The sequence below is a fragment of the Procambarus clarkii genome, chromosome 4 (assembly GCF_040958095.1).
Source record: "Procambarus clarkii isolate CNS0578487 chromosome 4, FALCON_Pclarkii_2.0, whole genome shotgun sequence".
Lineage (NCBI taxonomy): Eukaryota > Metazoa > Arthropoda > Malacostraca > Decapoda > Cambaridae > Procambarus > Procambarus clarkii.
In genome coordinates this window covers 58,190,646-58,216,450 of record NC_091153.1, presented here as the reverse complement: position 1 = coordinate 58,216,450, position 25,805 = coordinate 58,190,646, and the positions used below count along the sequence as shown (strand labels likewise).

Below are 25,805 nucleotides of genomic sequence, written 5' to 3'. Positions count from 1 at the left end.
AAGTGGATAACATCAGCAGCATATGTCAGGTTGGCTAACATAAGGACGGCCTTTAGAAACTTGTGTAAGGAATCTTTCAGAACATTATATACCACATATGTCAGACCAATCCTGGAGTATGCGGCTCCAACAAGGAATCCATATCTAGTCAAGCATAAGACTAAACTGGAAAAGGTTCAAAGGTTTGCCACCACACTAGTACCCGAGGTGAGAGGTATGAGCTACGAGGACAGACTTCAGGAATTAAACCTCACTTCGTTTGAAGACAGAAGAATTAGGGGGGACAGGATCACCACATTCAAGATTCTCACGGGAATCGACAGGGTAGATAAAGACAGGCTATTTAACACAAGGGGCACACGCACTAGGGGACACAGGTGGAAACTGAGTTCCCAAATGAGCCACAGAGATATTAGAAAGAACTTTTTTAGTGTCAGATTGGATGACAAATGGAATGCATTAGGAAGTGATGTGGTGGAGGCTGACTCCATACACAGTTTCAAGTGTAGATATGATAGAGCCCAATAGGCTCAGGAACCTGTACACCTGTTTATTGACGGTTGAGAGGCGGGACCAAAGAGCCAGAGCTCAACCCCTGCAAACACAACTAGGTGAGTACAACTAGGTGAGTACACACACACACACACTCACGGCGTTTTTCCTGATAAGGAACAAATGCGAGAGTGAACGTGAGCGCCGTCCTGCTGGCATGCCGATCGTTACAGAAAAATATACACCCTTGAGAATTTGCCCAGCTTCGCTCCCACCAAATTCAGCCCCCGTTTGTTTTGTTTCACGTTGTAGGCAGTTAGATATCTGAATTATTTAAGCGTCCGAAAAAGAGGTGCTGGTGGCAGGGAATTCCTCCCACCAGCTCGTCCTGCCTTTCAACCCAACGAACACTATAGCATTTTGGGAGGATCTGGAAGTGTTACTGGAAGATAATCCTCTCTTCCCTTGTCTCCCCACCAGGCAGCAGGGTCGCATGGTGGAGGCGGTGACGCTGCTGGAGGAGAGTCTACGCCACGATGCAACCAACAGTGATGCCGTGTCGGCCCTGGCTGGGCTCTACAGCGAGGCCGGACGCTCCACGGAGGCCGAGAGCCTCCACCTGGCACTGTTAGCTGCCCGGCCCTCAGACCCGGTGGTCCACAACAACTACGCCGCCTTCCTCCAGAAGATCGGTGAGTCCATCTTGCCGCCGCAACCCCCACCTCTCCTGTAGAGGAATAGTAAGTGCCTCCACTCCCTTATTTCCAACCCTTACTCCGAATGGACGGTACGTTTCAATACTAAACGTAATAAGTACATTCCTGACTGTCTGCATAGCATATATATACTTAATTGTGCTGTTACATTTACCTACCCATATATTCTCATTTTCTGTTAATACACTCAAAATTTATAGGATGAAGTTTTCGTATTCAATTCTATATATATAAGTTTTAAATATAAAGATTTATTTTTCAGTTTTATAAAACAATAGAGATTTTATAAAAAAAATTAAAATATCCATCTTAAAATTATAAGATAACCTCAAGATATATCCTGAGTTACTTTATAATTTATTGAGAGACTTTTGTTTTGTTTTATAAAACTGTAATATCAATATAGCTATAGGTTAAGTACTAATTGTAGTTAAGAAGCAATAAATGTTATTTACATGCTTGTCCTTGTTTTACATGTTAAAGTGTATTTATGTACTATGCCGATAGTCAGGATTGTACTTATTAAATTTAGTATTAAAACGTACTGTCTATTCGGAGGAAGGGCTGCTTATTTCAGCAGACCAGTGAGCCTGTAACTTCCTTACTGCCAGGAATTGGTAAGTATGTGCACTTGTTATTAGAATCGATGTATAATAGGGTCGCCTACTACTACAATATAATGGGCAATGAAACAACCAATTATCAGTGAGAATAATCAAATTATGAGGCCTCCATGTTTCTGCAAACCTCCCACTTGGCTTTGGTTGTTATAACTACTGATGGCAAGTGACGTGTGTGTGTGCTTAAGGCGTCCTGCTGTGCTGCTGGCAATCTGGGTTAAATACGTTCCTTGTACACATACGATTACTCGCACTCCACATCTATACACGTGTATAAATGTTGATCTTTCTTCAATATATATAAAATAAATATGATAGGATACATGGAAAAAAACTCCAGAATTTTTCCAACTAGTGGACAATTGCACACCACTGGAGTCTATGTTTTCGGCTCACAATCGGGGATACAGAGTTCGATACCCGGACGGTAGAGAACAGGGAAACAGGGATGGTTTGGCATGTTTGCTTTCATCTGATGCGTCAGATCCCCTAGCAGTAAATAGGTGTCCGTAAGTTAGGTAACTGTTGTGTGTGGCATCCTTGCAAAGATCAGTAATTCGACCAATGGGAGATCTCAGTATAAATTAACTTAAAGTACAGGCTTCCAGTCCCCGGAAAAAGGAATTATATGACTCGACTCCACCCACAAGACATTAAAGGCTTCTCACGTATTTTTTTTTTAATTTCTTAATATTACTAAGAAGTCTCTCTCTCACACACACACACACACACACACACACACACACACACACACACACACACACACACACACACACACACACACACACACACACACACACACACACCATTGAAACAGAGGATGATAGTACGAGGCTACAAGATGACCTAGACAAACTGAGTGAATGGTCCAACAAATGGTTGTTCAAGTTAAACCCGAGTAAATGTAAAGTAATGAAACTAGGCGGTGGAAACAGGAGGCCAGACACAGGATACAGAATAGGAGATGAAGTACTTAATGAAACGGACATAGAGAAATATCTACGAGTTGATATCACACCAAACCTGTCTCCTGATGCCCACATGAAAAGAATAACGTCTGCAGCATATGCAAAGCTGGCTAACATCAGAACAGCGTTCAGGAACCTGTGTAAGAATCATTCAGAATCTTGTACACCACATATGTAAGACCAATCCTGGAGTATGCGGCCCCAGCATGGAGCCCGTACCTGGTCAAGCACAAGACGAAGCTGGAACAAGTTCAAAGGTATGTCACTAGACTAATCCAAGAACTAAGAGGCATGAGTTACGAGGAAAGGCTACGGGAAAAGCACCTTACGACATTGGAAGACAGAAGAGTAAGGGGAGACATGATCACAACCTACAAAATCCTCAGGGGAATCGACCGGGTAGACAAGGATAAACTATTCAACACTGGTGGTACGCGAACAAGGGGACACAAGAGGAAACTGAGTACCCGCATGAGCCACTGGGACATTAGAAAGAACTTTTTCAGTGTCAGAGTAGTTAATGGATAGAATGCATTAGGCAGTGATGTGGTGTAGGCTGACTCATACACAGTTTAAAATGTAGATATGATAGAGCCCAGTAGGCTCAGGAATCTGTACACCAGTTGATCGACAGTTGAGAGGCGGGACCAAAGAGCCAAAGCTCAACCCCCGCAAGCACAAATAGGTGAGTACAAATAGGTTAGTACACACACACACATGTATAGATGTGGAGTGCGAGTAATCGTATGTGTACAAGGAACGTATTTAACCCAGTTTGCAGGCAGCAACACGGGTACTGGAAAGGGAAATCGTGCCTAACTAACCTTTTCGAATTCTATGATAAAATTACAAGGATAAGACAGGACAGAGAAGGTTGGGCAGACTGCATATTTCTGGACTGCCAAAAAGCCTTTGATACAGTACCGCACATGAGACTGCTGTTCAAACTCGAGAGGCAGGCGGGGGTGGGAAGAAAGGCCCTAGCATGGATAAGGAACTACCTAACAGGAAGCAGCCAAAGAGTTACGGTAAGGGGTGAGAAGTCGGACTGGCGAACAGTAACAAGTGGAGTACCACAAGGATCGGTGCTGGGACCAATTCTATTTCTAATATATGTTAACGACAAGTTTACAGGAGTAGAGTTCTACATGTCGATGTTTGCGGATGACGCAAAGTTGATGAGAAGAGTTGTGACAGATGAGGATTGCAGGATCCTCCAAGAGGACCTGAACAGGTTGCAGAGATGATCAGAGAAATGGCTACTGGAGTTCAACACGAGCAAATGTTAAATTATGGAAATGGGACTAGGAGATAGGAGACCAAAGGGACAGTACACAATGAATGGGAACTGCCTACCTGTAACGACGCGAGAAAGAGACCTAGGCGTGGACGTAACACTTAATCTATCTCCTGAACCACATATAAATAGGATAATGACACCAGCGTTCTCTACATTGGCAAAAGTTAGAACATCATTAAGAAACCTTAGTAAGGAGGCATTTAGGGCGCTTTACACTGCCTACGTGAGGCCAGTCTTAGAGTATGCCGCCTCATCATGGAGTCCACATCTGAAGAAACATATAAGAAAACTGGAATAGGTTCAGAGGTTTGTAACGAGACTCGTCCCAGAGTTACGAGGGATGGGGTATGAAGAGCGCCAGAAGGAACTGTGCCTTACGACACTTGAATAAAGAAGGGAGAGAGGGGGGACATGATAGGAACGTATACAATACTCAGGGGGATTGACAGAGTGGACAGAGACGAAATGTTCACATGGAATAGTAACAGAACGAGGGGACATGGGTGGAAGCTGGAAACTCATGAGTCACAGAGATGTTAAGAAGTTTTCTATTAGCGTGAGAGTAGTGGTAAAATGGTATGCACTTAAGGAACAGGTTGTGGAAGCAAATACTATTCATAATTGTAAAATTAGGTATGTTAGGGAAACAGGACCGGGGTCATTGCTGTAAACACCCGATGCTCGAAAGACGGGATCCAAGAGTCAATGCTCGATCCTACAGACACAAATAGGTGAGTACACACACACACACACACACACCCTTAATGTCACTCAAGACTCGCTATACAGGTGATCATAATACATTACCCATTCATCATATATACAATTATGCCTTTAAACAACAAACATGCATACAAGTAACACACACAAATCACAATAGTGTGATGCATCAAATGAACAAATCCACAAGGGTCGTGACGAGGGTTGGAACATACGTTCATTTGCAGATTACGTCGGTTGCAATTCTTTTGACCATGACGTAGCTTAGTCGATCAAGGCGCGTCTGGGATCCTCTCGGACGTAAGTTCGAACCCTCGTCACGGCCCTTGTGGATTTGTTCATGCATACAAGACTTTACGTAAACAATGAACTTGCGACCAACAAGCAGCAGCGCAAGAATATTCTCGTCTGATTAGATTAGATTCAAGCTAAAATATTTTGTGTTCAGAGAGCCATTAATTAATCTTGATTTTATCGTTAAGTATAAAATTTTGTTCGAGGTTCAATCACATTTATTTCCACCATTACATAAAGTTATTACGGGGCAGCTAATGGTCGCGATACACAGTATTTGAAGAGCTTTACTGTGCCTCCCCCCCCCCGGGCCCTCCCTACTGTACCCCCTTCCATGTGGGGGCCCCTTACCCCCCACTCCCCTCCCTGTCGTATAGGTCTGCCCCTAACTCCCCTGACAACTGAGTGGACAGCACTCGGGATTCGTGGTCCTGAGGATCCGGGTTCGATCCCCGGTGGAGGCGGAAACAAATTGGCAGTTTCTTTTACCCTGATGCCCCCTGTTCATCTAGCAGTAAATAGGTACTTGTTAGTTAGACAGCTGCTACGGGCTGCTTCCTGGGGGGGGGTGTAACAAAAAGAAGGCCTGGTCGAGGACCGGGCCGCGGGGGACGCTAAGCCCTGAAATTATCTCAAGATAACCTCAAGATTAACCCCCACTGGAGCCCCCCTACCCACCACTCCCTGCCCTACAGGTGGGGCCCCTAACCGCCCCACGTTGGACGTGCTCCCCCATCGTCCACTCTCTGGCTTGCTCAGCGGGGCCTCCACCTCTCCTTCCCTCCCTGGTGGTCTGAATGATTATTATTTTGCAAATCTCTGCCCTGGGGCCTGAACGCGTTCAGACCTCCGCGCCGTGCACGACTAGCGCCTGTGAGCGCTATCATCATCTGGCCGGCTGAAGATCGTGTCTGGCGATGTGCAGCTGCATCTTTGATAGTCAGGGGCCGCTGGGGACAAGTTGGTCGGGAGATGAAAGATGAAGCAAGCCGTCAGTGGCAGAGAACACCACCCCGGTCACCGCCGCCTTGGCAATGTATTGTGTGATATAACAATATATTCGTGGTGGGAGAGGCCCCGCCCCACTCCCCCCACACCTCACCTCACCTGGGAGAGCCGCGGGGCCGAGGGGGGGGGGGGGGGTGGGAGCCGCGGGGCCGAGGGGGGGTGGGGGTGGGAGCCGCGGGGCCGAGGGGGGGGGGAGCCGCGGGGCCGAGGGGAAGAGAGGTGAGAGGCGAGGTGAAGCAGGAGGTTAGGGTTCATTACCGCCACCATACATATATTTGCAAGATCTTCCCAGACCCAAAGTAAAACAGGATTATGTATATATATATATATATATATATATATATGTCGTACCTAGTAGCCAGAACGCACTTCTCCGCCTACTATGCAAGGCTCGATTTGCCTAATAAGCCAAGTTTTCATGAATTAATGTTTTTTCGACAACCTAACCTACCTAACCTAACCTAACCTAACTTTTTCGGCTACCTAACCTAACCTAACCTATAGAGATAGGTTAGGTTAGGTTAGGTAGGGTTGGTTAGGTTCGGTCATATATCTACGTTATTTTTACCTGCAATAAAAAAAATTGACCTCATACATAATGAAATGGGTAGCTTTATCATTTCATAAGAAAAAAAATAGAAAAATATATTAATTCATGAAAACTTGGCTTATTAGGCAAATCGGGCCTTGCATAGTAGGCTGAGAAGTGCGTTCTGGCTACTAGGTACGACATATATAAATGTATATATATATATATTTATATATATATATATATATATATATATATATATTTATTATATATATATATATATATATATATATATATATATATATATATATATATATATATATATATATATATATATATGAGAACAAGCTTGAATAATCCCCAAGCATATATGTGAATGAAAACTCCACACCCGAGAAGTGACTCGAACCTGGACCGCCAGGGGCACATTGCAACTGGTGTACACGGTGCCTTAAACAACTCGCCCATCAGTGACCATACAAAAGGCGGTGACAGCCGAAGCTATTTGAACCACCACCTCGACGGCACATTGATGGTAATATTGGGCATAGCTATTTCATCAAATCACCTCATTTTTGTAGGGCCACATGAGCAACACAAATGCGAAGAAGCTTGAATGCTCCCCAAGCATATATGTGAATGAAAACTCCACACCCCAGAAGTGACTCGAACCAGGACTGCCAGGAGCACATTTGCAACTCGTGTACACAGTGCCTTTTACCACTTGACCATCAATGACCGAACTCTCCGACCAAACTAAATTCCAAAGGGTAACGAAGGACACCACAGCCGAATTGAAGACGAAGATAAACAGATTGATGAAAACTGTGAATGCCAAGAAATCTGGACTCCACCTGCCAAAGGTTATTGGGGAATACAAACCTGGTTACGAGTATGGGTGTTACGGCCCTCTCGGGACGCAACGGGGTCCTTACTCTGATGTTGTTAGAGGAAGATATATGTATCCGTTCCCGAGCCAGTAGTGGCTATCAAGGGATGAGATCCGTGACGCAAGTAACTAAAAGGGAGTAGGGAAAGAAAGTTAAGAACTTAATATTATAATGTTCACCATCACCGATTAAATATATATAATAAAAGAGTACACAAGGGGGAGGGGTATTAACACTTTACAAGGGGATTAATCCTCAATCGATGTCTTCTACTGAAGACGCTGGTGCCATAACTCTCGGTGCCTTCTTCGTGGCCTCACGACGTGTCCTCTGAGAATGCCGAGCCTACCCGGGCCACAGGTCAGCCAAAACGCAGGTCCACTGGGGGCACCGTCGTGGAGGCCGTCAACCACACGTCCAGCTGGTCTGCTGGCAGGTACTGAGCCGCCAAGGCTGGTACGGCCACTCCACGAACGATATAAGGGGTACGCCCTAGACAGGAGTCTCGTGTGATATCACCAATCACCCTCCTGTCCTCAATACCCCAGTGGATTATCGTCTCCAACAGTCGGTCCCGGGTAAATCCTTTCACTGCCACTCTACTGGCAGGCTAACACACCACAGTGTTCTTCCGGGGGGACGACGTCACAACAGCTGCAGCAAACTTCACCGTATGGAGACTGGCTGCCTCGGGTAGACTGACTCCACTTCCATCACAGTGGTCCCAGGTCGGCTCTATAAGCAGACACGTCATCAATAACTGGGACACTAATACACTTCACTCACGGGCTCGGGCACAAACACCTGACGTATCCAGCCCATAGATGGCGCTGTCGTCGGAGCACCACCTCACCAGAGGTCAGGAGCGGCGGTGTTGAGCGCGGAACCAGACTGGAAACTGGTCCTCGAGGCCAGTACACGCTGTCCTCACCAGGTGTCGTCGTCCGTTTGGCGGGGGTTTCGGGAGCTGACCCACAGATGGCGTGTTTGTCACCGCTCCAGGCTCGGACGCTGGATCCGGGTTCGTAACAATGGGAATGTCAAGATCCACAAACCTGGAAACCCACTTCGGTCAATCATTAGCCAGAGACCCACACCCACATACTGACTGGCTAAGCGACTCAACTGCTTGCTGACTCCTTATGTACCTTGTGCTTTCAGCCTGAAGTCGCCAAAGGAATTCGTTGACTTACTGCGGCGAGCATGGGCCACAGGGATAAGAGCCTCGTTGGATGTAGAGTCGCTGTTTACCAACGTACCTGTGGATAAAACAGTCGTGATGAGTGGACAGAGTGTGTCGTGATCAAGCTTGTACTCCTCTTGACATATCAGAAAACATGTTAAGAAGCCTGAAGCCTGAACTAAAGAGGCACCCTTCTTGAATCCAGATGGGCACATGGATAAGCAAGTAGATGGGGTTGTCATGGGTTCTTCCCTAGGTGTCTTGTTTGTGAACTTCTACATGGGTACCATCGAGCAGAGGGTCTTAGTTGACATGGACTTGAAACCCGTTATATAATGCAAATATGTTGACGACATTTTCATGCAGGTACCTGATGTCAGACGTCTGCAGCAGCTGAAGAAGGCATTCGAGCAGAATTCTGTGTTAAGTTTCACTTACGAGATGGAGAAAGATGGGAAGCTGCCCTTTCTAGATGTAACAGTCATGGAAGGAACGGAAAATTCCACACTGCAGTCTACACTAAGGAAACAAACATAGTTATGTGCCTCAATGCCAATAGTGACTGCCCAGACAGGTACAAGAGGAGTGTTGTCAATGCTTACATCGACCGGGTACTCAGTCACAGCTCAGGATGGAAGCAAGTCGAAGAAGAACTCTGGAAGGTAAGGCAGGTCCTAGTCAAAATGGCTTCTCTAACGGTTATGTTGAAGACGTCATAAAAAGAAAGGTGAAACGCCATGCAACGTCTGAAGAGTCAACTAGCACAACTCTTGTACCCCCTATTAGACTGTTTTACATGAACTTCTTTTCGACGGCTCATAAAACGGAGGAAAGGGTCCTGAAAGATATTATTAATAGGAACGTTATCCCTACAGACAAAAATCAGAAAATACAATTGACAATTTACTACAAAAACAAAAAAAACGCCAAACTACTCATGAAAAACTCCCCAGACACCAAACAGAACACCTTGAAGGAAACCAACGTCGTCTATGCCTTCACATGCCCGCTTGGGGACTGTAACCCCAAAAGAGCTCAGTATATAGGCAAGACAACAACGTCTCTGTCTAGGTGATTAACAATCCACAAACAACAGGGCTCCATCAAGGAACATATAATTTCTTCTCACAACCAGACCATCACCAGAAAAATCTTAACAAGCAACACAGAAATCATCAATAAATGCAGCGATAGCAGGAGACTCGACATCCGCGAGGCACTACACATCAAAAAGTCAACATCAGCAATCAACAGCCAATTAATGCACAACTATATTCTACCCACTTCAAGACCCCGAACCAACATAGCAGTAGCAAGAGAAAGTATGGGCCAATAGGCATTCTGCAGGTTACTTCCATATCTTATGCTTTCATACCCATTGATTCATGTTCTGTCATATCTTTGTCACCTCACCCAAAACTTTTGTGCCATATCACTTCACCCAAAACTAGTATAAGTATGATGTATGCTATGTGTAGACTAGTCTTTGAAAATGTAAGAAGCTTACAAAACACGTTCCGGCGTCAGACCAAAAATAAAAATGTAAAGAATGAATTTTGGAGAGTTAATTTTTCAATTATCATCGACAGTGAAGAAAAACGTAATGAATATTGAGAAGATTCGTGTTAGGATTATTAATCTTACCCTATCAGTCATATTCATCCACATATGTTTACAAGTATATACTAATATTATATATTATATATATATATATATATATATATATATATATATATATATATATATATATATATATATATTATATATGTGCTTGTATTTTTCTTTTTTGAAAGTTTTGTTGAACAAGTTACGTTGTCAGCGATAATTGGCGCAACATATCTATCATATTGTTAGTACATCACACGTGCAGTGAGTCAGATTACAAGTGTGTGATTCATTCATCATTGTGCAGTGATATACGGGGGAATTATACCAGTGTTAGTGTCGCCCTGACCCCCGCCCCCACCCAGCGCCCTGGCCGGGAAGTACCTGCTCTTTCCCCTCCAATCCCACCCCACCACGTCGCCTCCCCACCCACGAGGCCACCTTGCCACCCGCCCATAGAACCCGGGAGGCTCCCATGTGTGTCTACGCCACCCACCCACCCAATGTATACCCACATATTGTGTAGTGGGTGTATACCCACACTTCGTATAGAGGTGGTATATGTATTACCACTCATCTGAGTAGTAAGTGCTACGGCCAGCTGACTATCCCCCCAGCCTCCAACCGCCGCCCACCCTCCAGTCTCCACCCGCCGTCCACCCTCCCGCCCAGCGCCCGCCCAGCGCCCGCCCATGTCGCAGCTCTCAACAGACAGCCAGGCTTCTCCAAGCCAAGATGAACCATCAAGCAGGGGTAGACAAGGTAGATGTCAGACGTGTGACAGGGTATGCTATATCCGGTCGAGGGACGATAATGTGCGCAATCATTACCACAACGGAGCCAGGTGTTTGGGTTCTGGGCGCCCTCCCAGGGAGAACACCAGTCAACAGCCCACACCGCCCGTAAGGCAAAACACCTCCCAGACCTTCATTCCCACAGAAAATTTTTAGAAGCTATCAAAGCAACAACAGCCAGAACCTTGCAACACATCCCTAAAGCAGCCCGCCCCCATGCAGCAGCCAAATTATCTGCCCTCCTGAGAAAGGTCAACGACTCTCCTGGAACGACCCAAGCATGGCACAACCTCCTAATGTTTGGCAACATATGTCTAGCCACCCCTGCAAGGAGAGACAAGACCTTAGCTGCCTCAGTCATCAAAGCTATAAATGATTTTCCCAGGGAGGACAGCCAGGTACGCCTTCCCACTCGCGCGAGAAACACCCACGGCAGGAAGAGCAACAGTGCCATATCCGAGACATCAAAAATCAGAACATCAGTCACCAAGAAAATAGAAGAAGGAAACACTATTGGCGCAATACGAGTCATCACCAGTGAGGACTCAATTGCCGACAGAGATGCCGCAACAGCTCAAGCCCTAAGGGAGAAACACCCACCCAGGGCTCCGCGTGAGGACGACATTGTACAAGTGGGGGCTACCGGAGCAGAACCTCTCTGGGTGGCTGAATCTGTGGTCCATAAAGCAGCCATGTCCTTCCCTACAGGATCAGCAGGTGGGCTCACAGGACTAAAACCCAACCACCTCAAGCAAATGCTCAACCCTGCACTGGGTGACATTGCAAAGAACCTCTTGGTGGAACTAACCAGATTCACCAGACATGTCTAGCTGGCAACATACCAGCGTCCATAAGACCTATCTTTTTTGGAGCATCTCTCTGTGCTCTAAAGAAAAAGTACGGAGGGATCAGGCCAATAGCTGTGGGCAATTCTCTCCGGCGTCTCGTCGCAAAGGCAGCTGCAAGAACAGTTATTGATGCAGCGGCCAACATGCTGAAGCCAAAACAGCTCGGGTTCGGCATTCCACAAGGGTATGAGGTGGCAGCCCATGCAGCTCGAGCCTTCATCGCCATCATCACAGACGAAACGGCCCTTATCAAGCTAGATTTAAAAAATGCCTTCAATTTGGTGCGGAGGGAAGCTGTACTCCGTGCGGTTCATAGTCATTTCCCTTCCCTCTACCCTTTTGTACATTCATGCTAGAGTGTGGATCTTAAGCTACTTTTTGGCGAACATGAAATTGACTCGCGAGAAGGCGTCCAACAGGGTGACCCCCTTGCTCCTCTCCTTTTCTGTTTAGTCATCAAACAAGTCACAGAGGTCCTGTCCAGCGAGCTTAATATCTGGTTCTTGGATGATGGTACCCTAGCTGGTTCCCAAGACTCCCTCCTGGAGGACATCAGAAAAATCCAGGAGCAAGGTGCAGTTTTAGGCCTCACCCTGAACCCTTCTAAATGTGAAATAATATGTTCCAACCAGGGCATCGTAGAGAGAATAGAGGGTCTTCTGCCAAATATCCATAAAACTAAACCTGAAGACAGCACACTCCTAGGAGCTCCCCTGGGGTTGAAAGCCATCGATGAGGTCCTTGATAAGAAAATCGCCGACCGTAAGAGGATGGATGGGAGGATTGAGGATATTGATGCTCATGATGCACTCTACCTCATCACCAGATGTCTGTCCCTCCCCAGGTTAACCTACTTTCTGAGGTGTTCACCATCTTACAGTAGCCAAAAACTAAGTGAATATGACCGGTTACTGAAATCAATGCTAGAAAAAGCTCTTAACCTCTCTCTTGATGACCTACAGTGAAAACAAGCCTCTCTTCCCGTAAGACTTGGGGGCCTTGGAGTTCGAACAGCAACGCAAATCGCTGTTCCAGCCTTCCTGTCCTCCTTATCAGCATCCGACGACCTTGTGAAGGAAATTCTACCTGCCCACTTACATCAGCTGGCAGGTGTACATGATCCCAATTTTACACGCTGTGCCACAGAGTGGGCCTCTTGTGCAGGCCCATCACCTCAACCACCATCCCCAAAAGCCCACAAGCAATCCAGCTGGGATGGCCCCATTGTAGACCAAGTTGCTGCAGAGTGCCTGGGTGCTGCAACAACACAACACGACATTGCTCGCCTCACAGCAGTAGCAGCCCCACATGCAGGGGATTTCCTGTTAGCAACCCCAATGTCGGCAACTGGCACGTGTCTCACACCACACGCCCTCCGAATTGCTGTGGCCCTCCGCCTTGCTGCCCCAATCCACACCAGATATAGGTGTATTTGCGGCGAGGTAGTGGCTGACAGGTACGGCCACCATGGCCTACTCTGCCAAAGCACAGGGGGATGGCACTCGAGGCACAGTGAAGTTAATGACATCATCAAGAGGAGCCTCACCACAGCTGGATGCCCAGCTGAAAGAGAGCCCCGATACCTAACGCCCCGTAACTCTGATGCTCTTATTGGTCGCCTGGATGGTATCACAGTGAACCCCTGGAAGAATGGCAAGCAGTTGGTATGGGACTACATGTGCGTATCAACACTGGTTAATACCTACATTGACCTCAGTGTTGCACAACCAGGTGGCGCTGCCATCCACAGGGTAGCAGCCAAATCCCGTAAGTATAGAGAACTGGATCACCACTACAATTTTGTCCCCATTGCTTCTGAGACACTCGGCGCCTGGGGTAAAAGTGCTACCAGTTTTTTGAAGGAACTGGGTTCTAGGCTCATTAAAACAACAAGGGACCCTAGAGCTGCCAGCTTTCTTTTCCAGCGCCTCAGCGTGGCGATACAGAGGGGAAACGCGCACTGCATCCAAGGTTCCTGCCCGCCATCTGAGGAGCTGGAGGAACTCGACAACCTATGATAACCATCTTTGTAACCTATATGTAACTCCTTTTTTGTAACAAAGTTCAAATAAAGCAAATATATATGTGTACATACAAAAGAATGGGGGTGGTTTGAGAAGATAATATTAGTGTTCAGTGAGAAACCACAAGGTCTCCTCTGAATACTTTTTATTTTCTTCTCCGAGGCTATGGGTCCCCACATTGGCACCAGAGGTGGTACCCTCACAAACTTTTATATGTATATATGTATATATATATATATATATATATATATATATATATATATATATATATATATATATATATATATATATATATATATATATTTATGTTGTACTTAGTAGCCAGAACGTCGTACTCGGCCTGCTATGCAAGGCCCGATTTGCCTAATAATCCAAGTTTTCATGAATTAATTGTTTTCCGACTACCTAACCTACCTAACCTAACCTAACTTTTTCGGCTACCTAACCTAACCTAACCTATAAAGATAGGTTAGGTTAGGTTAGGTAGGGTTGGTTAGGTTCGGTCATATATCTACGTTAATTTTAACTCCAAAAAAAAAAATGACCTCATACATAATGAAATGGGTAGCTTTATCATTTCATAAGAAAAAAATTAGAGAAAATATATTTATTCAGGAAAACTTGGCTTATTAGGCAAATCGGGCCTTGCATAGTAGGCTGAGAAGTGCGTTCTGGCTACTAGGTACGACATATATATATATATATATATATATATATATATATATATATATATATATATATATGTCGTACCTAGTAGCCAGAACGCACTTCTCAGCCTACTATGCGAGGCCCGATTTGTCTAATAAGCCAAGTTTTCATGAATTAATATATTTTCTCTAATTTTTTTCTTATGAAATGATAAAGCTACCCATTTTATTATGTATGAGGTCAATTTTTTTTTATTGGAGTTAAAATTAACGTAGATATATGACCGAACCTAACCAACCCTACCTAACCTAACCTAACCTATCTTAATAGGTTAGGTTAGGTTAGGTGGCCGAAAAAGTTAGGTTAGGTTAGGTTAGGTAGGTTAGGTAGTCGAAAAACAATTAATTCATGAAAACTTGGCTTATTAGGCAAATCGGGCCATGCATAGTAGGCTGAAAAGTGCGTTCTGGCTACTAGGTACGACATATATATATATATATATATATATATATATATATATATATATATATATATATATATATATATATATATATATATATATATATAATGTCGTACCTAGTAGCCAGAACTCACTTTTTGGCCTACTATTCAAGGCCCGATTTGCTTAATAAGCCAAGTTTTCCTGAATTAATATATTTTTTCAATTTTTTTTCTTCTGAAATGATAAAGCTACCCATTTCATTATGTATGAGGTCAAATTTTTTTATTTGAGTTAAAATTAACGTAGATATATGACCGAACCTAATCAACCCTACCTAACCTAACCTAACCTATCTTTATAGGTTAGGTTGGGTTAGGTAGCCGAAAAAGTTAGGTTAGGTTAGGTAGGTTAGGTAGTCGAAAAATAATTAATTCATGAAAACTTGGCTTATTAGGCAAATCGGGCCTTGCATAGTAGGCTGATAAGTGTGTTCTGGCTACTAGGTACGACATATATATATATATATATATATATATATATATATATATATATATATATATATATATATATATATTAGTATATTTTGGTAGCAGTCTTTCCTGTAGACATATATTATTAAATATGACCGAAAAAGTAAGATTAATAATTCTAACACGAATTTTCTCAATCTTTCGTACATTACGCTTCACTGTTGGAGGTAAATCAAAAATCACTTCTCCAAAATTCATTTTTTATTTCTAGTCTGACGCGACACGGGCGCGTTTCGTAAAACTTATTACATTTTCAAAGACTTCACAAATACACAACTGATTAGAACTTGCGTTTCTCTGATTTTATATCTACATTTGAGTGAGGTGGGAAGGGTGATGTGGCATTAACACAAGACAGAACAATAGGGGATATTAATAGGGTATTAAAAGTATCAACACAAGACAGAACAGAAACAATGGGTATTGAATAGAAGTGTTTGTAGAAAGCCTATTGGTCCATATTTCTTGATGCTTCTATATTGGAGCGGAGTCTTGAGGTGGGTAGAATATAGTTGTGCAATAATTGGCTGTTGATTGCTGGTGTTGACTTCTTGATGTGTAGTGCCTCGCAAACGTCAAGCCGCCTGCTATCGCTGTATCTATCGATGATTTCTGTGTTGTTTACTAGGATTTCTCTGGCGATGGTTTGGTTATGGGAAGAGATTATATGTTCCTTAATGGAGCCCTGTTGCTTATGCATCGTTAAACGCCTAGAAAGAGATGTTGCTGTCTTGCCTATATACTGGGTTTTTTGGAGCTTACAGTCCCCAAGTGGGCATTTGAAGGCATAGACGACGTTAGTCTCTTTTAAAGCGTTCTGTTTTGTGTCTGGAGAGTTTCTCATGAGTAGGCTGGCCGTTTTTCTGGTTTTATAGTAAATCGTCAGTTGTATCCTCTGATTTTTGTCTGTAGGGATAACGTTTCTATTAACAATATCTTTCAGGACCCTTTCCTCCGTTTTATGAGCTGTGGAAAAGAAGTTCCTGTAAAATAGTCTAATAGGGGGTATAGGTGTTGTGTTAGTTGTCTCTTCGCCATGCAACCTCCGAAGAGGCAACTAACTTAAATATATACGACATATATATGTCGTATATATTTAAAGGCTACGTGCAAATGTCCGGTTGGGGAAGACTTGATATATATAAATTACCTACCAATATATGTCTTTACTACCTATATACTGCTTGTATACTACTACTACTTATATATAAACTATATAAACTGCCGTGCACTAGCACACGGCCCTCGTACTGCCTCATACTTGGGGATAGTTATATATACATCTCTACAACCCGTCCTTCCGCTTATTGCGTCGCATTATCAACGGAATCAACCAAATCGTAATAAATGCGATTTATAAAGCATTAAGCACCGTAATATTGACGCTTTATATTCATAGCCCTCGACGGGTTAAGGGGGTTGTTTAGGTGTGTACGTTTTTGGTTAGGCAAAACTGTTGTAGTATTACGGAGTGGCAACCCGATAACCGGTTGTCATATCACTGAGTGCATAAGGTTAACACATGTGGCCAACCCTTAACACAACAACCCCCTCAACCCCCCTCCACTACAACCATTTCCACCACAATCCCTCCTCCACCACAACCCCCCCTCCACCACAACCATCTCCACCACAACCCTCCTCCACCACAATCTCAGTTCCCCTCGAGCTTCCCAAGAACCCCTTCCATTACAAACAATTACCAAAACATTTTATTTTTGTGGTGAGACGCCTCCACCACACTCCACCCATTTCCATCTGTTGCCTCTCTATACATTGCTCATCTTTGTTACCATCTTCAACCACTGGGAGTTTAGCCTCAGGACCCCCACCCACTCCCACAGTGAAGTCTACCATGTCACTCATACAGACACACTGCTTCAGCCCCCCTGTATGTGATCGATCACATCCAGGGGGCGGAATTGACATACCTTCCAGTAAAGTCTATCTCAAACACATCCTTGCATGTATATGTGTGTGTGTGTGTGTGTACTCACCTAGTTGTACTCACCTAGTTGTGCTTGCGGGGGTTGAGCTCTGGCTCTTTGGTCCCGCCTCTCAACCGTCAATCAACAGGTGTACAGGTTCCTGAGCCTATTGGGCTCTATCATATCTACACTTGAAACTGTGTATGGAGTCAGCCTCCACCACATTGCTTCCTAATGCATTCCATTTGTCAACCACTCTGACACTAAAAAAGTTCTTCCTAATATCTCTGTGGCTCATTTGGGCACTCAGTTTCCACCTGTGTCCCCTAGTGCGTGTGCCCCTTGTGTTAAATAGCCTTTCTTTATCAACCCTGTGTGTGTGTGTGTGTGTGTGTGTGTGTGTGTGTGTGTGTGTGTGTGTGTGTGTGTGTGTGTGTGTGTGTGTGTACTCACCTATTTGTGCTTGCGGGGGTTGAGCTCTGGCTCTTTGGTCCCGCCTGTCAACTATCAATCGACTGGTGTACAGTTTTCTGAGCCTACTGGGCTCTATCATATCTACACTTGAAGCTGTGTATGGATTCAGCCTCCACCACATCACTTCCTAATGCATTCCGTTTGTCTACTACTCTGACACTGAAAAAATTCTTTCTAACGTCTCTATGGCTCATTTGGGCACTCAATTTTCACCTGTGTCCCCTAGTGCGTGTGCCCTTTGTGGTAAATAGCCTGTCTTTATCATCCCTGTCGATTCCTCTGAGAAACATTTATGTGGTGACCATGTCCCCTCTAACTCTTCTGACTCCCAGTGACTTGAGGTTAAATTCCCGTAGTCTCTTCTCGTAGCTCATACCCCGCAGTTCAGGTACTAGTCTGGAGGCAAACCTTTGAACCTTTTCCAGTTTAGTCTTATGCATGACTTGATATGGACTCCATGCTGGAGCCGCATACTCCAGGATTGGTGTGATATATGTGGTAAACAAAGTTTTGAAAGATTCTTTACACAAGTTTTTAAAGACCGTTCTTATGTTAGCCAACCTGGCGTATACCGCTGATGTTATCCTCTTGATATGAGCTTCAGGGAACAGGTCTGGCGTGATATCAACCCCCAGGTCTTTCTCTCAGACTCTTGAAGTATTTCATCTCCCAAATGATACCTTGTAACTGGTCTCCTACTCCCTACACCAATCTTCATTACATTACATTTGGTTCGGTTAAACTCTAACAACCTTTTGTTCGACCATTCCTGCAGCTTGTCCAGGTCTTCTTGAAGCCCTAAGCTGTCCTTCTCTGTCTTAATCCTTCTCATAATTTTGGCGTTGTCAGCAAACATTGAGAGGAATGAGTCTATACCCTCTGTGAGATCATTTACGTATATCAGAAATAGGAAAGGTCCGAGTACAGAGCCCTGTGGGACTCCACTGGTGACTTCACGACAATCTGAGGTTTCACCCCCTCACCGTAACTCTCTGCTTCCTATTGCTTAGGTACTCTCTTATCCACTTGAGCGCTAACCAGTTACTCCTGCCTGTTTCTCCAGCTTATGCATCAACCTTTTATGGGGTACTGTGCCAAAGGCTTTCCGTGTGTGTGTGTAATTACCTAAGGGTAATTACCTAAGTGTAATTATCTAAGTGTAGTTACGGGATTAAAACTACGCTCGTGGTGTCCCGTCTTCCCAACACTCTCTGTCATATTACGCTTTGAAACTATTGACGGTCTTGACCTCCACCACCTTCTCACCTAACTTGATCCAACCATCTACCACTCTGTTTGCGAAAGTGAATTTTCTTATATTTCTTCGGCATCTGTGTTAAGGATTCGAGCCTATGAGTATTTCCAGGCACTCACTCCCCAGACAACCAAGCCATGACATGATCAAAATATAAATCTCACAGGTCAATTCCCCACAGATGCCAATGTTTTTTCACCTGATGAGAGGCGACCTTTGTTCGGTCAGCTGGCAAGAGTATGTCAGCGTCGTCAGCTGCCGAGGACCACAAAAAGGAATTTCGTCAAGCTCTGGCTTGACCTAGAGACCGTCAAGACTCCGCCGGTCTTTCCCGCAACCTGGCCACGAGTGTGTGTGTGTGTGTGTGTGTGTGTGTGTGCGCGCGCGCCGCTCTGTGATGTGATAGTCACACCAATCCTTTCCTGCACCACACCCATGTGGGGGACCCCCCCCTCTCAACCCCACCACACCCACAGGGGCCCCTCTCCACCACACCACACCCACAGGGGCCCCCTCTCCACCACACCACACCCACAGGGGCCCCTCTCCACCACACCACACCCACAGGGCCCCCTCTCCAACCCCACAGGGCGCCCCCCTCTTCACCCCACCACACCCACAGGGGCCCACCCTCTCCACCCCCACCACACCCACAGCGGCCCCCTCTCCACCCACCACACCCCCAGGGGGCCCCTCTCCACACCTACAGGGGGGCCCCTCTCCACACCCACAGGGGGCGCCTCTCCACACCCACAGGGACGCCTCTCCACCCCCACCACACCCACAGGGGTCCCCTCTCCACACCCACCACCCCCACAGGGACGCCTCTCCACCCCCACCACCCCCACAGGGACGCCTCTCCACCCCCACCACCTCCACAGGGACGGCTCTCCACCCCCACAGGGACGCCTCTCCACCCCCACCACACCCACAGGGGCCCCTGTTCACCCCCACCACACTCACAGGGGCCCCTGTCCACCCCACCACACCCACAGGGGCCCCCTCTCCACCCCCGCCACACCCACAGGGGGCCGTTCTCCACCCCTGCTATACTCACAGTGGCTCCCTCTCCACACCCACAGGGGCCCCTCTCCACCCCCATCACACCCACAGGGGCCCCTCTCCACCCCCATCACACCCACAGGGTCCCCTGTCCACCCCCACAGGGCCCCCCTCTCCATCCCCATCACACCCACAGGGGCCCCCTCTCCACCCCCATAGGGGACCCCCTCTCCACCCCCACAGGGGGACCCCCTCTCCACCCCCATAGGGGACCCCCTCTCCACCCCCACAGGGGGGACCCCCTCTCCACCCCCACCACACCCACAAGGGCCCCCCCTCTCCACCCACAAGGGCCCCTCTCCACCACACCACACCCACAGGGCGCCTCTCTCCACCCTCTCTACACCCACAAGGGCCCCCTCTCCACCCCACCACACCCACAGGGCGCCCCTCTTCACCTCACCACACCCCTGGGGAGGACCCCTGGCCCCGCCCTCAACAAGTCCCTGGGCAAGACGGAAGAACTGATGTCTATTGTAATAGGTCGAGAGCGGAATTCCTTTACCGAAATTTTGTCCTAAAGGTGGAATTCCGAAATTAAATTCCGTCAGCAAGAGGATCGTTACGGTGTGTCGTGCTGGGAATCTTCACTGCTCCGTCAGCAGCGAGAGGTCTCGACTCCTCCGGCAGGAGCGAGAGGTCTCGTCTCCGCCGTCAGGAGCGAGAGGTCTCGACTCCTCCGTCAGGAGCGAGAGGTCTCGTCTCCGCCGTCAGGAGCGAGAGAGACGTGCACCCGCAGGAGATGAAAACACACTACCACGCCGCCCTGATCCTGGTGTCGTCAACCAGTCACGTGCCCAAGTAAGATCCACATTGATGAGCTGCCATTCATCTGTCCAACACAGGCGGTGACAGGAAATTAATAATCAATTATTGCTTGATCATTGTTAGTTGTACACACAATAATTATTTAATTATCGTATTTATTAATCACATTACCCACTTCAATTATTTTCTCATCATTGCTATACAATCATTTTATTCCTATTTATTATCCTTATCATTGCCAATGGAATGAAAACTACCAACACCTTTGTCAATATAATATAGTTTGTTAATAGTTTATCTATTAATCTATCGTTTATTTTGTGTTAAAAATATGTGTACTTGTTGGCCTGGTGACCCTCACAGTTGTAGCGAGACAATGGTTCTGTGCTTCAAGCAATATTTGTAATCATGCAGAAAACAATCATGCAACAGTAAAATTAAACTGTTTAGACCAAACAAATAAAGAAAAGATCAGAATGCCTATTGACCCATACGAGGCTACTCCCCCAACCCAAATTCCTTCAATTGTGCAATAAATCCAATGGTCCTACCTGTAATATGTACGTCATTCTAACACTCAAGCACTCGTCGAATCTAAATAACTTTGTGAATGGCCCATTAGGCCTACGGAGAAGAACAAAAACTTAAAAATACTTAAACAGTAAAAAAATAAGAGAAGCCTTTTACGCCTGACTAATTTAAATCATTTTTTAACACAGTGACCCAATTCTGTCACAGCCGGTATAAAAGTATTCCTTAGACTTCCACATTTTTCTTAGTCATTTAAAAAAAAGAAAGTAAAGAAGTTGCTTCAAAGCCGACACTGGAAGAGGTCAAATAACATGCACTTGAATATTACATTTCCAAGCTCAGTTGTTTGTTATTTGTCACCACACAATAGTGATCTGAGACCTGAGGAGGGGGTGTCCAAGGCCTGACGGGGGAGGGGATCCAGGACTTGACGAGGGGGGTGCAGGACTTGAAGGGATCCAGGACATGACGAGGGGGACTAGGACATGGCGAGGGGGTCCAGAACTTGACGAGGGGGTCCAGGACTTGACGAGGGGGGACCAGGACTTGACGAGGGGAGGACCAGGACTTGGCGAGGGGGTGTCCAGGACTTAGGGAGGGGGGTCCAGGACTTGACGAGGGGGGACCAGGACTTGACGAGGGGGGACCAGGACTTGGCGAGGGGGTGTCCAGGACTTAGGGAGGGGGGTCCAGGACTTGACGAGGGGTGTTCAGGACATGACAAGGGGGGTCCAGGACGGACACAAAAGTGGCCACTTACATTTTATGTTTCAGAATTTGTTTAGATATTTGTTATTGTTGCGGCCATCGTGTGTAGACACTGGGTGAAGGTAACATTGTGAACACAGGCAGTGTCACACAGCTCTTGACTCTACCTCAACTAATGTAACACACTAACACTCCACCTCCACGACCGTCCATAAGTGGTCGGGCACCATTCCTTCCCCCCCCCCCCCGTCCCGTCCATAATCCTTATCCTGATCCCTTCTCAGTGCAATATAGTCGTAATTTCTTGATGCTTTCCCCTCGTAGTTCCCTTCCCTTCCCATACTGTCCGTCCGTCCATTGGTCTTACGTCTCAGACCTACCTCCCTGCATGCGTCCGTCCATCCGTCTCACCAACTGTCCAGTCTTACCTTAATCTGTCCCTCTACACCTCCCTCCTTCCGTCCATCCGACCGTCCGTCCATCCATCCCTACCCCAACGCCCGGAAACAACGTCCGGTGATGAGCCCTGTTCGGTTACTTTTTCATTCGGACACGATGCCGGGTGGTGGAGCGCCCGAGGTGTTACCATAACAAGCTCAGTGTTGCATCTCTCCCCTCCAGAGGCGACGGGTGAAGCCTCGCCGGCTCATGGCTTCACAAACTTTATTCCCAACAACTTACACAATTTACAATAATGGCTGACTCGAATCAAATATAGGTAAGGATGCCCGTTGGGCGAGGTGGATGCGGGGGGGGGGGGGGGGGGGGGATAGGGGTTAGAAACAGCTTTAGAAACAGGGGTAAGGATAGAAGGCAAGAAAGGAGGTAAGTGGGGATGATAGGGGTAAGAAACAGGAAGGTAAGGGAACTATCTGGAGAAAGCACTAAGCCATTACGACTATATAGCACGTGAAAGGGGTCAGGATAAGGATTTGGGATGGGACCAGGGGAGGGGGGGAAGGAATGGTGCCCATCCACTTGGACTGTCGGGGATTGAACGCCGACCTGTAGGAAGCGAGACCGTCGCTCTACCGTCCACCCCAAGTGGTTGGAGTTGGTTTAGTGGGGGCCAAAATGACTGGACTAAACATAGGTGTACAGCATTCTAAATCAAACTTACATACTTTTGGCATAAGGTAACATTTAATTTACAATTTGAAGGGAAAAACAAAGTTTGCTTTATGGCAGGTGGCAGAGTACCATTGGAGAGAAAACCTCGAATACACATTGCTAAATAGACACTAACAACCTTAAAGATGGAACGCCAAAAATGTATATGTTAAAAGGAATATTATAACTCCCTATTATTTTTATTATTTCCTTTAGCTTTCTTACAGTTTTCTCAACATATACAGTGTACAGGTGATTAGGGGAGGCAAGGTGTATAAAGGCGTCATATACACCTGAAGTCAGATCTATTATATTCTTATTTGTCCGGGAATAAAGAACTCTTATTCAACGTTGAATATTTCTCTGAGAACATTACATATATTATGAGGCGTGAGAAATGGTCCATGACGTTAATTAACCCTTGGCGTGATTTTTATTTTTCGAATTTTACTACAAAGTTCATCAAAGTGTTTTCCTTGAAAGATTATCAGCAAACTTTTGTTCTCACAATAATATCTTTCTCCTCCTTGGTCCTCTTCATGACCTGATAAGAGTGACCCCTGAGTAGTGTAATATGTGACTAGAGCGACACGCGCCATCTGCCCAGGTGGCACTCTTGAGTGCCAGCTGGGCAGGTGTTGCGCGTCGCTCTAGTCACAAAGGGTTTGGGGGAATTTCCCCTTGAGTGCCAGCTGGGCAGGTGTGGCGCGTCGCTCTAGTTGCAGCGCGTCGCTCTAGTCACAAAGGGTTTGGGGTGAATTTCCCGGAAGTTTGGCGCGTGTCGGACACGTGTGAGCGTCCAGTGTTAGGGTATGTGGTCAGGAAAGATGGGAGGTCATGTTGTTGGGTGCCAGGTGGTGCGCGCGGTTCTAGTCACACAGGGTTTGGGGGGGATTTCCCTGGAAGTTTGGCACGTGTCGGACGCGTGTGAGCGTGCGGTGTTAGGGTATGTGGTCAGGAAAGAGGGGAGGACATGTTGTTGGGGGTGTAGGAGAGTATGTGGTAGAGTAAGAAATCAAAGGATAGGAGTGGAATAAGAGGAAAGAGTAAATGAATATGTATGTGTGTTTGGCGTAGACTTAATCCTGAGTGTAGATAATAGTTTTGATAGCAAGTACGGTATGTAGAGGCTGAGTGTAGGTGAGAGGGGAGCCAACATAGTCTGTTATGTTGTTTGGGGTGGGGGGAGGGGTGGGGGGGGGGAGGGAAGGGTGAGGGGGGCTTCCCCTCGTCGTGAGACTGCTCGGGGTCATTTGCGGTTTTGACAAACCATTAGCTCCCCCTACAGGAAGCTGTAAGTGGGAGAGGAGGGTATGAGAGAGCAGAGTCCAGGAGGAGTGATGTGGGCCATTTGCCTTAATGGCTTTTCCATGTCTAAAGACAAGACTTGGAGATGTTCACCCCAGCATGGCTCTACGTCCACTGCGATTCCGTTAAGGAGGGGAGCGAGGATCATACTCCGCCAGCAGGGGGTCCACCTGTCATCGTCAATCACCCCCACCCCTCCCATACCATCAGGGGGGCCCCCTCTCCATTACCTTCTAGAGTGGGGCACCCCTCTTCCCCTTACCTTCTAGAGTGGTACGGACCAGGATCACATACCATCACATCGACCTGAGAAGTGCCACCACATGGCACATCACTTAGTAAACTCAGTCAAAGTCACTAGGTTAGCGTTTACTAAAAGAGGGAAACATTTTACATCGTCACGGAGACTCAATCTCTACCTACAATTGTTCTTCTTAACTGTGATCATTGAAATGTATGCATGTTTACTCAATCTCCATCAACTCTTCTTCCTACAGCCATTACTGTTGTGCAGAGCTTGTATCACACAATGGCGTTATCATAGCAAGTCATTGTCATAGAATGTTCAAGACTCCTGAATGAATGAAACGGCATGCTATCTCGTTAAGGTCTAACCTTCACGGCGGTTTGAGACGTTGTGAGATGGATGGACTAGGTAGTGGGATGGCCTTACCCTCTCCCCATCCACCCCCACCAAACCCCTACCCCCTCCCACCCCCCTCCATGCCCAAACCATCAAGTATCACTACACCCTTCCCAGACCGGATGTTCTGTGCAAAGCCTTAGTATTATTTCGGATCATATGTATAACCTTGTATCACAATGTGACCAACATGCTATCATCATTCTTTGCTCAAATAGCATTTTTTAAGAATATCCAGTCATAAGCTGGTCTTCAATCTTATTATTATACCAAATCATAATTTGTTGTAAACACAACTGCATGGGATATACATAGCAGTCAGTGGTTTCTCTCTCTCTCTCTCTCTCCAGATCATTTAATAGTTGGGGGAAAGTATCATCATTTCCTTTCTCCAGCTGCCGCTGTTC

The 25,805-nt window shown here is 46.2% G+C and overlaps 1 protein-coding gene across 1 annotated transcript in view; it reads left to right on the top strand.

Moving 5' to 3' along the window:
* Positions 1–980: 980 nt before the first annotated feature.
* LOC138371837 (protein O-mannosyl-transferase TMTC1-like) overlaps positions 981–25,805 on the top strand; it is a 49,464-nt gene continuing 24,639 nt past the window's right edge. The window contains exon 1 of the mRNA XM_069336867.1: positions 981–1,184. Within this exon, the coding sequence (XP_069192968.1) occupies positions 986–1,184 (199 nt within the window). The 5' untranslated portion in view covers positions 981–985. The remainder of the gene's footprint in view (positions 1,185–25,805) is intronic.